Source organism: Tachysurus fulvidraco, chromosome 3, assembly GCF_022655615.1.
Source record: "Tachysurus fulvidraco isolate hzauxx_2018 chromosome 3, HZAU_PFXX_2.0, whole genome shotgun sequence".
In the NCBI taxonomy this organism is placed as follows: domain Eukaryota; kingdom Metazoa; phylum Chordata; class Actinopteri; order Siluriformes; family Bagridae; genus Tachysurus; species Tachysurus fulvidraco.
Window position 1 is genome coordinate 5,759,414 of NC_062520.1, and position 11,374 is coordinate 5,770,787.

An 11,374-nucleotide genomic window follows, 5' to 3' on the forward strand; every position below is an offset into this window, starting at 1 on the left:
ATCCACTATGTGTTTAGATCACACACTTTTCCCCCAACAATTAAAGCAACATTCAGAAACGTTAAAGCAATAAAATTTGGGAAAGTATGTGATTAAAGCGATAGTTGGGGAACCGGTACATGCACAATGTGATTCAGTAACCTGTCTAATGGCTCTTTGCGAAAACAATTTGAGGTAAAATTATCTTGTAGGATTTTCAGTCTTGCATCAGTTTTTTTTTTTTTTTTTTTTTTTTTTTTTTACCCACTCATCTTTACAGCAGTGCTTCACTTTTAACAATTAGTGTTTGAGGACATAAATTTATGCACCGCTTTCCTCTGGTCCCGCTGCATCATCTGTGAGGTTGCGGTCAGGATTTTGACTTGGCCGTCCAAACACCTTAATATGTTTTATTTATTTGCTGGGACATCCTCTACTGGGAAAACTCGGCAACTGTCTTGAAGGCTTTCCATTTGTAATCCTTGTGCATCTTTCTTACTGCAGAATAGTTTTTTTTTTTTTTTTTTAAACCAGTAAAAGGCATCCAAAAATCTACGAGTTATTTTATTTGTTGGATTATGGAAGTTGGTGAAGACCAAACCAATGTTAACATTACAATGCAGTAGTTTGTTTGGTTGCTGTTTGTCACCTGTTGGCATGGGGCAGGTTTTCATTTCACCCAAGCAGAAGCTTCACCTGAGCCTATTAAAACCCCCGGTATAAATAATTCACCCTTTCACGTTTGTATCCCCGTGAATGTGTTTAACATGCAGCTTCTCCATCACTGCTGATTTACTGTTTCTGAAAAACAGACCAAATGGAAATCTATGGAATGTACCTTGGTGTAATCACATGACTGTCTCTTATTAGATGCATGAAAATACCAGCCTAAGCCTTTCTACTCACTTCTTTATACCATTCTGGGGTTTTCTTATTATTGTTGGTGCCGTTATGCTCAATTCCACCAAAATAACTAATAAATCTAAAAGCTTTTGTTATTGTTGATCAACATGTCTGGGCTCTGAAACAGAAATATTAGATTAACAAATGTATCTCCTCTTGCATGTGGCTCGAACTTATGGTATTGTGATGACATCATGCACAAGGGGCGGGGCTTATTTAAAGCTAATGAAAGCATCATCGAACTCCTGTTTGGTACCACAACTTACCAGAGGTTAGGATGTACTCATTAGGACTTTCCTGTTCTCACCCCAGAACAGTCACTATTTCCTCATCTTACTTTTTATATCCGGTGTCACCCAGATGTTCACTTTTCAGTCTTTAAGCTGTCTTCTTGACATCTCACCACTGTCACATCTGGCTTGTTCCTTTGTGGCCTTCATCTGCATTTCTGTGAAGCTTTGTCATGATGCTTATTGTTCAAGTCACTATACAAATAAAAACCCTTGGATTTTAAATACATTGTCATTGTCATTTTAATTTAAATAAGCTAGTCTTAAATTAGCTTGTCCTAATCCTCCTCCAGTTTAACAGCCATGAGAGAGTGAGTTCAGTAAATCCGGCTGCATGCTCAGGCATAACAGTGCCTCTCTGTGGATAGGAGCAGAACTCAACTGGCTCTACAATGTGGTGTTTACAGCTAAACTTCTACAGATGATCGATTGTAATAATAGTAATAACAAGCAAGCTTATATTATTTAATATTTTTATTACTACTAATCAATTATACAATAATATATAACTAATTATAATTTATTATACAAAATTTATTTTCAGCATTTGTGAGCATTATTATTTATATTTTATTAGTAGTAGTAGTAGTAGTTTTATTGTTTTATTTTATTTTTTTATTCTTATTTTTTTATTTTAATAGTTTTTTTAGTTGTTTCTGAATTCTTTTCTCTATATTCCCTTTCAAACACATTCCCCTGACTTGTTGATCTGACACTATGACTCGGTTATAATGACAATATGACTCAGTTATAATGACAATATGACTCAGTTATAATGACATTATGACTCCGTTATAATGACATGAATGACTCCGTTATAATGACATGAATGACTCCGTTATAATGATGTTTACAGAGCTGGGTCTGGTCCCTTTCCGCACCATCCTCCCTATCTATGTGCCCTACATCAGCTCCACCCTGCTGTAGGCGGTGTATTTGGGACGCGGCCCATGTCCAACCCTCTACCCACGTCCTCCACACGCACGATCAGTCAGATCCTAAGATGGCTTCACAGACGCTACTTCGCGCTGCGCTGCTGGTCGTGTTGTCCGTCATCCTCACGCTCCTGCTGGCCTTCGCGCTGCCCGCAGCTCTCACGGGGCTCGCGCACTGTGCGGGTTTCTCAGAGGACGCCGGGGCCACGCACTGTCTCGCGCTGCTCTACGCGCTGTTCGTCCTGTGCGTGGCGATGCCCAGGATCCCGCGTGGGTCTGTCTCGGTAAGAGCACGTAGTATTTATACTGTAGCGGTTGCCATGGTTACCCCGTACTTGTCGCGTACTGGCCATGTAAAGCGTTACCGCACTCACTGTTTCATGCACATGACGTTATTTTATATACAACGCAAATAAGCATTAAACTAAACGTGCAGCATGAAATGCATTAAATAATCCAACGAGTCCTCAACATTCTGTTCTGATCTGTTTAGTGTTTTCATCTAAAACACAACAAAAAGAAGCTTTAAATCAAAATTTGCGTTTTATGTGTGTTTTCTGTACCGAGTTAGAGACACCACATGACAGACTGTATATTCACACATAACATGATAAGCGTCTCATTTTATTTGTTATAATTCAATTCTGGGCAAATGTTCTGATATCATGTGTTTCATGTCTTATTAAATATCTTACTAACTCTATTTATTTACTTATTGACCTACATATCTATACTTTCCTGCTTCCTTCCTTCTTCCCTCCCTTTCCTTTCATTTTATTTCCTTTTTTTTGCTTTCTTTTACTTTCCTTTTCTTTTCTTTTCTTTTTCTTTTTTCTTTTCTTTTCCTTTAATTTCCTTCTATCCTTACTTACTTATTTTTGCCTCACTGCTTCCTTCCTTCTGACTTTCCTCACCTATACTTTCCTCCCTCCCTACTTGCCTTCCTTCCATCCATCCATCCATACATACATACAAACTCCCTCCCTCCACTCTCCTCCCCTCCCTAATCCTGCAGTTCCTAGAGTTAATGTTTTGCCGTGTAGTCAAACATGATTGTTTAATAACTCACTGTTGGTCATTCACCTCCTTTCAGTCTGGCTTCTGTAAGCAACATAAAATTATTGAAGAGAGAAAAAGAATCAACGTTTTTCAGGAGAAAAGTCACTTCAGCTAATGTTACCTGATCCAGGTGTATTAAGTGAACTCTTACTATCTAGTGAGTAACAGCACAGCTGGCTGAATACCTACAGTATCCCTAACCCTAACCCCAACCTTAACAGTAACCCTAATCTTAACCCCAGTCTTAACCCCAACCTTAACCCTAACCCTAACCCTAGGCTGTCAGACTGTACAGATGAACAGTGCATTTGATTTGTTTTGAACGTCAGCAAGTGTCTGGGTCAGAGTCCGTCACAACGCAGTGGTTTCACAGCTTTAGTACATTTAAAAACAAACACTGATGACATCAATGATGAAACAGGAAGTGAAACTTTCCTCATGGGTTTTTTGTTTTTTTATTGCTTTATAGGAATTTGACACAGTATTAGAGAAACCTGAGTGATTGTCTTGTGTAATTTTCCCCTTCAGGTTGAGGGGAAGGCCGTGTTCGTTACTGGATGTGACAGCGGGTTTGGACACGCTTTAGCCAAACACCTTCATAAACTAGGCTTCACCGTGTTTGCTGGATGCTACTTGAAGGTAACGTGTTGCAGATACACACACAGCACAGAGCTGAAGTGTGGCGAAGGTGTGAGAATGTGACACTTGTGCAATTCTTCTTCAGCATTAACAAGAAGTTTGCTCAAACTCAGATTAAAACAGAGGAGGCCTTTAAAGATTATAATGTAATAGGCAAATCTATTATTCAGAATTGTATAGGCTTTTTATAGGCTGTTAATATAATATACACATAACATGAAAGATTTTTATCTTCCAAGACGTAAACTGCTAAAGATAGATAGATAGATAGATAGATAGATAGAGACAAGATAGACAAGATATCTATCTATCTATCTATCTAGATAGATAGATAGATAGATAGATAGATAGATAGATAGATAGATAGATAGATAGATAGATAGATAGATACTTTATTGGTCTCAGATGAAATTCAAGAAACACAAAAACATTGGAAGAGCTCCACACCGAGGCAGCCATCTGCTCTGCACCAGCTTGGACTTTACTACCAATACTAATGCATAAGGCTAAAAATCTGCCTTAACCACCTGCAGAAATGATCTGTGCTGAAACCAAAATAATCCTTTAACCTCTGTAGGTTTTAGACTCAAGCCTTCAGAATGCATTTGAGTTAACGGATGAACTCCGAATAAGCTCATGGATAATAGAGAGAAAATGAAGGTGATGGTGTTGAGTGTGTGAGGTGGTGTTGACCCTCAGGATCAGGATGGCGAAGGGGCAATGGAGCTGGAGAACATGCACTCTGACAGACTGAAGGTGGTGCAGCTGGATGTGTGCAGTGACGAGCAAGTCTCTAATGCGATGGACTTCATCAGGGCTAACCTGGAGAACCCAGAGAAAGGTGGGAATGTATGCTGACTTCTTCTTCTTCTACTTCTACTTCTGGCTTTTCCCGTGAGGGGTCACCACAACTCATCCGTGGGAATCTATGCTGACTAACTTACCTTATATACATATATATACACACACGATGGAAGGGAGGATTAAAGTGTATTAATGCTGATCTCCTGGTACCTTTAGCTCAGCTCAGCTTTTCTCTCGGAGTTTGTGTTAAAGATTAGATTAAAATAAATAGAATTAGTATTAGGGATTAAATCCTATTAAGGATTAAAGTCCTAAAGCTCATGCAGACGACTAGTGTGGTAGCTACAGTAACACCACTACAGTTATAGGTGGTCCGGTGGCAGGATACTGTGCTCTCGTTGCCGTGGACCAGGTTCAATCCAATTCACTTCAGTTTATTTGTATAGCACAATTTAACATTGTCTCAAAGCATAGTATAGAAACAGAATAAATATTTTAAAGTTCAACGTTTAAAATGAAGTTAGTATTTATCTCTAACATTTATCCCTAATGAGCAAGCCTGAGGTGACGTTGATGAGGAAAAACTCCCTGAGATGATATGAGGAAGAAACCTTAAGAGGAACCAGACTCAGAAGGGAACCTCATCCTCATTTGGGTGACACTGAACAGGAAATAATGTCAATGTAAATAATGTCCTTTCTACAACAGTTTGTAGTTGAGTGGAATAACCCAGCCACCGAAGAGCTAACTCTCAGTGCCAGGCCCAAGCCTGGATAAAATGAGAGGGTTTTGTCCGGAAGGGAGGGCATTCACTCTAAAAACCTGCACCAGAATCAAATATGCGGACGATGTGACCCGTTGACAGGGAGCAGCCGAAATAACAACGTGTCTTGAAAAATGCGGTCATGATGGGAACAAGTGGATAACGGGACTACAGAGGATGTCGGGGACGTTAACCGTCATCACACAGAACTATTCATTCCTAATTCATGGCCTAATGGTTAGAGAGTCTGACTCGTAACCCTAAGGTTGTGGGTTCGAGTCTCGGGCCGGCCACGACTGAGGTGCCCTTGAGCAAGGCACCGAACCCCCCAACTGCTCCCCGGGCGCCGCAGCATAAATGGCTGCCCACTGCTCCGGGTGTGTGTTCACAGTGTGTGTGTTCACTGCTGTGTGTGTGCACTTTGGATGGGTTAAATGCAGAGAACAAATTCTGAGTATGGGTCACCGTACTTAGCCGTATGTCACGTCACTTATTAAAAGGGGACAGTGAAGTTTAGTAGTGTTCACATTAAAGTCATGTGACACTGCTATATTTAATTTACGGCTCTATAACCCGAAGCTTTAAACCTTTTGCTAAATGTATTTGAGCTCCAAGATTCATAAAAAATTCACAAAACACAAGAATTATAAGAATAAATCAAATTGATCAAATTTTCTGCAATAACCCAAGAGATGATGGAAAAACCAATTGGAAAAATATGGATTTATTTTGCACGAACAGACTGAGGGACTTTCAGAATGCGTGAGTCCTGAGGTTCGGTGGTGTTTAGTCGGGTTTAATAGGGTTAAGTGATGTTAGTCAGGTTTAGTGGTGTTTAATGGTGTTTAGTTGTATTTAGTCAGGTTTAATGTATTCAATGGTATTTATTTAGGTTTAATAATGGTGTTTAATGATGTTTAGTCGAGTTTAATGGTTTTTAGTGGTATTTAGTCGGGTTTAATAGTGTTTAGTCAGGTTTAGTGGTGTTTAGTCAGGTTTAATGTATTCAGTGGTATTTATTTAGGTTTAATAATGGTGTTTAATGGTTTTTAGTGGTATTTAGTCGGGTTTAATAATGTTTAGTCGGGTTTGGTCAGATTGAATGGTGTTTAGTCGTGTTTAATGATGTTTAGTCGTGTTTAATGATGTTTAGTCAAGTTTAATGGTGTGGTGTTAATGGTGTGATTGGTGCCTCCTGCAGGTCTATGGGCCGTGGTGAACAACGCCGGGGTCTCTAATTTCGGGGAGGTGGAATTCACGTCCATGGATACGTACAAGAATGTGTCAGAGGTCAACCTGTGGGGAACCATCCGAGTGACCAAAGCCGTTCTGCCTCTGATCCGCAGAGCCAAAGGTGCGAGCCGAACGCTACTGAAATGCTTTTACTCATGAAATATTCATTTCTACTCAATGCTTGGACGTAATCATGGATATTATGGATTTTAGATGTTAAACTTAAATTTAAAATGATTATACAGGAACTGTCCTTATAGCTCTTATGATATAATTCTATTTATAAAGCACTATATTATTGGATTAGCAGCTGAGTTCGCACTGCATGTCGCTGCTTTGTTACAGGACGTGTGGTGAACATAGCCAGCATGTACGGCCGGATGGGAAACGTTCTGCGCTCTCCATACTGTGTCTCTAAATACGGCGTGGAGGCCTTCTCCGACTGCCTCAGGTACGAGATGAAGGCGTGGGGAGTCAAAGTGGCTGTCGTCGAGCCGGGGAACTTCATCGTGGCTACGGGGATCCTGACGCGTGACATCGTGGCCTCGACGGCAGAGAAGCTGTGGAAGGAGGCGTCTGCTGATGTACAGGAGGACTACGGGAAGACCCACTTCGAGCAATACATGGCCCTGATGCGCTCCTACTGCAACAGCGGCCAGCGCGACATCACGCCCGTTCTGGACGACATCACCGATGCCATCGTGTCCAAACGGCCATTCACGCGCTACAACCCCACGGAGCCGTACTGGTGGATTCGCATGCAGGTCATGAATCATCTCCCAGGAGCCATTTCAGACCGTCTGTATTTCTGAAGCGTTTCCATTCCTCTCTCTATATATTGTGTGTTCATTAGCACACCATTCTTATACTTCATCCTTAACACAGTTATATAACAACCCGGTGACGTTCCTGCTGAGTTCTGTATGTAAGCTCAGACAGTTCTGGCCATTCGCATAATGACATCTGATCAATTATCACTCCAGTGCACTCCAGTTTGTTTTTTTTTTTTAAACTCGTTCCACCCTGATCTATAACGCGTGTCAGATTATCATGGACCAGAAACTTGACAAGTTGATCTCCCGAGTATTACAAACAGAAAAGCAGCCGGATCGCAAGTATATAAAATCCTTAGTCCAAGAGAAACTAGTACAGGAAAAGAAAAGACTTTACATATCTCAGGGGAAGCTCATGACAGCCTTCACACAAGTCTGTGTGAGACACTAGCTGTTGTAGGACAGAGCTGACTCTATGGGGGCGGGGATTGGATGACGAATAAATTTGAATAATTTGAATAAAATAAATAAGAACCTGGGTTGACTGGTCCTACTGGGTTAAAATCTCAGACACAAAATTGTTCACTTGCTGGTCATAAAGACAATTCTTAATGAAATCTTACAATCGTTCAATCGCACGCTTTTGAGATACGTGTGGATTCTCTGTGGAGAATCTCAGACTGCAAACCTGAACACGTTTTAAAAAATAACGTCTTTGTTTCTCGTTTTTTTGCTTGTGGACGGGAAACTGAAAAAACTCAGAGTTTTACATCTGCCTCTAGACTTTGTTTCTGTTCTTATTTCAGTACAGAGAAACATTTAAAACCAGTGGAAACTGTGTGGAAACCGTATGCACGTTACAGACGTGGTGGATTTTAGATTGAAAAGAAAAAAAACTGGAGTATTTCTTTAATGTCATTACAGTTTAAAGATTAATAATCTTAGTAAAACTTTGAATTGGAGAGATTAGTCATAAATCTATGGTGGCCGAGACGTGCAAAACACATTAACAAATCTGAAAACACATTAACAAATCCGAAAAACAACAATTCAGACAACCCAGAAACGGTAGATTGCGAATGGAAACTTACCGATCGTCGGACGAGACACCTTTCATTCACCTGTATATCTTGAATGACAGGTGTCTTGTACAATTATCGTTTAGTTTCCATTCACAAACTATACCTACCTGTTCCGGGTTGTCTGAGTCGTTGCACGAAACACATTAACAAATCCGAAAACACAACGACAATTCAGACAACCCGGAAGAGGTTGGTGTAGTTTGTGATCGGAACACTTACCGATCGTTGGACAAGACACCTGTCACTCAAGGTATACATGAAAAGCCGCAGGTAAAAGTTGGAATGGATGAATGGAATGGATTACTGTGGATTAATTTTTGTTATTTTCTTATATTTAAATGGAGAACTTTACACATTACACATAAGATTCCATACCTGTATATCGGTAAGTTTCCATTCACAAACAATACCTACCGTTTCAGGGTTGTCTGAATTGTCGTTGTGTTTTCGGATTTATTGACGTGTTTTTTGATTTGTTAATGTTTTTTGCACTTCTCGGCCACCGTATTAATCACTTCAAGTACTTTAAAAAGATCTAATCCGTGTTAAATGTAGTAATTCTCTCTCTCTCTCTTTCTCTCTCTCTCTCACACACACTCATCAGTGATAAATATATATATATATATATATATATATATATATATATATATATAAATATACACATTTTCTATCTACAACGCTCTCTATATAAATGGTACATGTATTTTCATAAGACACTGAGCGTATAAAGGATGGGTCTGTGTTCAGGAAGACAGCAGCCCACCACTGGATAAAAGAGGAAGATTGTGGTCCAGACTTCCACATAAGTGTTACGAAGCAGTCTGTGAAGCAACATCGAGTATATTAGTGTATCAGCGTGTTCACCGGGGCTCTCTTTCAGCTCACGTGAATTTGTTCATACAGTAAATCTATACATCGATCTTTTTATCTAGTTTAGATGTGAAAACGTTTACTTCTTTCTAACAGGATTGAGCTGAACTAATACATGCCAGACTTGCAGAAGGTTTTGAGTCTGTACATCATTTACAGATCATCTTCAATGCATTTAGACCCGACCACAAAACACCGTAAAAGGTAAAGCTCACATTCGGGACGTTTACATGCAAGAAAAGTGAACTGTTCAGATTCAGATCGAAAAAACCATCATGTAAACACCTGAGTCGATCTGAATTCAATTTCGGGGGAGGTGTAGATTTGAAATAATCCTATAAAAAAATTAGCATTGTAAGTTTGCTTGCACAGTAGTGGTGTGAAGGTGATGACAGAGGCACGGAAGTTGTGTGGACAAATATTTGAATCGGATCGCGATGTTTAGGGTACGAATAAACAGTATTTGGGAAGCTGCAAGCTGAAAACATGAAAATGGTGATTAAACAGCGAACAAGTGCCTGTTATGGCTTAGATTCAGTGCTTTGAATCTTCTAGCGATACATATCAGTTAGCATGGAAACACTAACTCATCCTGCTTTTCTAGGGTGCCATTACTTTTATCCATCTTCTCTATGGACACGTTTTGATTAGCTTCCGTTCAAATCATTCGGAAATGAGTGAGTTCGTTAAAGTCATGTATATCTTGAATCTTCTAGCGATACATATCAGTTAGCATGGGAACACTAACTTATCCTGCTTTTCTAGGGTGCCATTACTTTTATCCATCTTCTTTATGGATGAGTGAGTTCATTAAAGTCCTGTATATCTTTGTAAGAAATAAGTGATTTAAAGACGATGCTGCGTTCTGAAGATAAAACCAATCACAGTGACGTCGCATCACTAGACGGAACGATTCGAATCCCATCGGACGAGGTTCACTTTATAGCCTTAAAAACTCGCTGCGGATACAAGAGAGTTTTTCTAAACTAGCTGGAGTTTATTTTAATGTTTTTATGTTAATGATTTATGAATAAATCCAGTTTATTGTGTATCCGGTTTGATAAATGAAGCTGACGAGGTGTCATTCTGTGGTTATACGTGAGTTTTAAGTGTTTCTGGCTCAGCCACCAGGGGGAGCAGCTGGACAACTCTCTGAGACTTGCGTTTTTATAACGGAAATTGTAACAATTTTTTTTTTTAAATTTGAGCTTTCCTACAATAAAAATTCTTTGAAAAATAAAGCATATTGTGTTTTTCCTCTGATGGACGTCGAATGGTGGAGCGGCTACAGGCGAAGAAAAAAACTTGAATATAAATATGTTAATGCTATAATGCTAACTACAAAAATAAATTGTTCATTTTGTCCATTTGTTACTTAAGTCTTATTTAAGTATCTAATATTTATTTTATAATTTTAAATATTTTCTAACATGAGTGGTATTTAACCCTTGCTTCATCTATATGAAAATAGATGTTTGTTGTCTCACTGTCCACTCTTACACTGGACCTCTTATTAATATGGTGTTGAACCTCACTGAAAAAAATGAGATGTTTTAATAAAACGTTAAAAAAATAGTAGATCCTTGATATGCTGATGTTCATTTAACATTTATGGAAGGAGTCTCCAGTGCCAGTGACACAGGAAAGTCCTCCGAACAGGAGAGCTTGTGCTTCATGGTTTCTCTGTAACGTGATAGGTTGCAAATTTTGTCGTAATGAGTTACAACGAGTGGGATTAACGAGGCTGAATGTCTCAGATGTAAGAGAAGTGAGATAAGGAACTAGCTTGTCTGGAGGAAGTTAAATGTATCTCTAGTGGGATAAATAGTATGCTGTGTGGGTAAAGAGGAAGAAAAAATCATGATGCTAGAATAAAATAATGGAAATTGAAGAGTGAAGTAGAAAGTGATAGCGCTGTCTCTCTCACCCCCTCTCCCACCATCTCTCTCTCTCTCTGTCTCCCACTCTTCCCTCTCTGCCTCCCTTCTCCCCCTCTGTGTCTCTCTCAACCCCCCCCTCTCTGTATCTCTCTCAACTCCCTCCC

At 39.6% G+C, this 11,374-nt stretch overlaps 1 protein-coding gene across 1 annotated transcript; it reads left to right on the plus strand.

Annotated features, from left to right (window-relative positions):
- Positions 1-2,098: 2,098 nt before the first annotated feature.
- bdh1 (3-hydroxybutyrate dehydrogenase, type 1) lies at positions 2,099-8,123 on the plus strand. Its single transcript, XM_027159807.2, has 5 exons — positions 2,099-2,391; positions 3,695-3,805; positions 4,505-4,646; positions 6,574-6,726; positions 6,951-8,123. Exons 1-5 carry the CDS (start codon positions 2,176-2,178, stop codon positions 7,415-7,417), a joined length of 1,089 nt encoding a protein of 362 aa, XP_027015608.2. The 5' UTR covers positions 2,099-2,175; the 3' UTR covers positions 7,418-8,123.
- Positions 8,124-11,374: the final 3,251 nt, after the last annotated feature.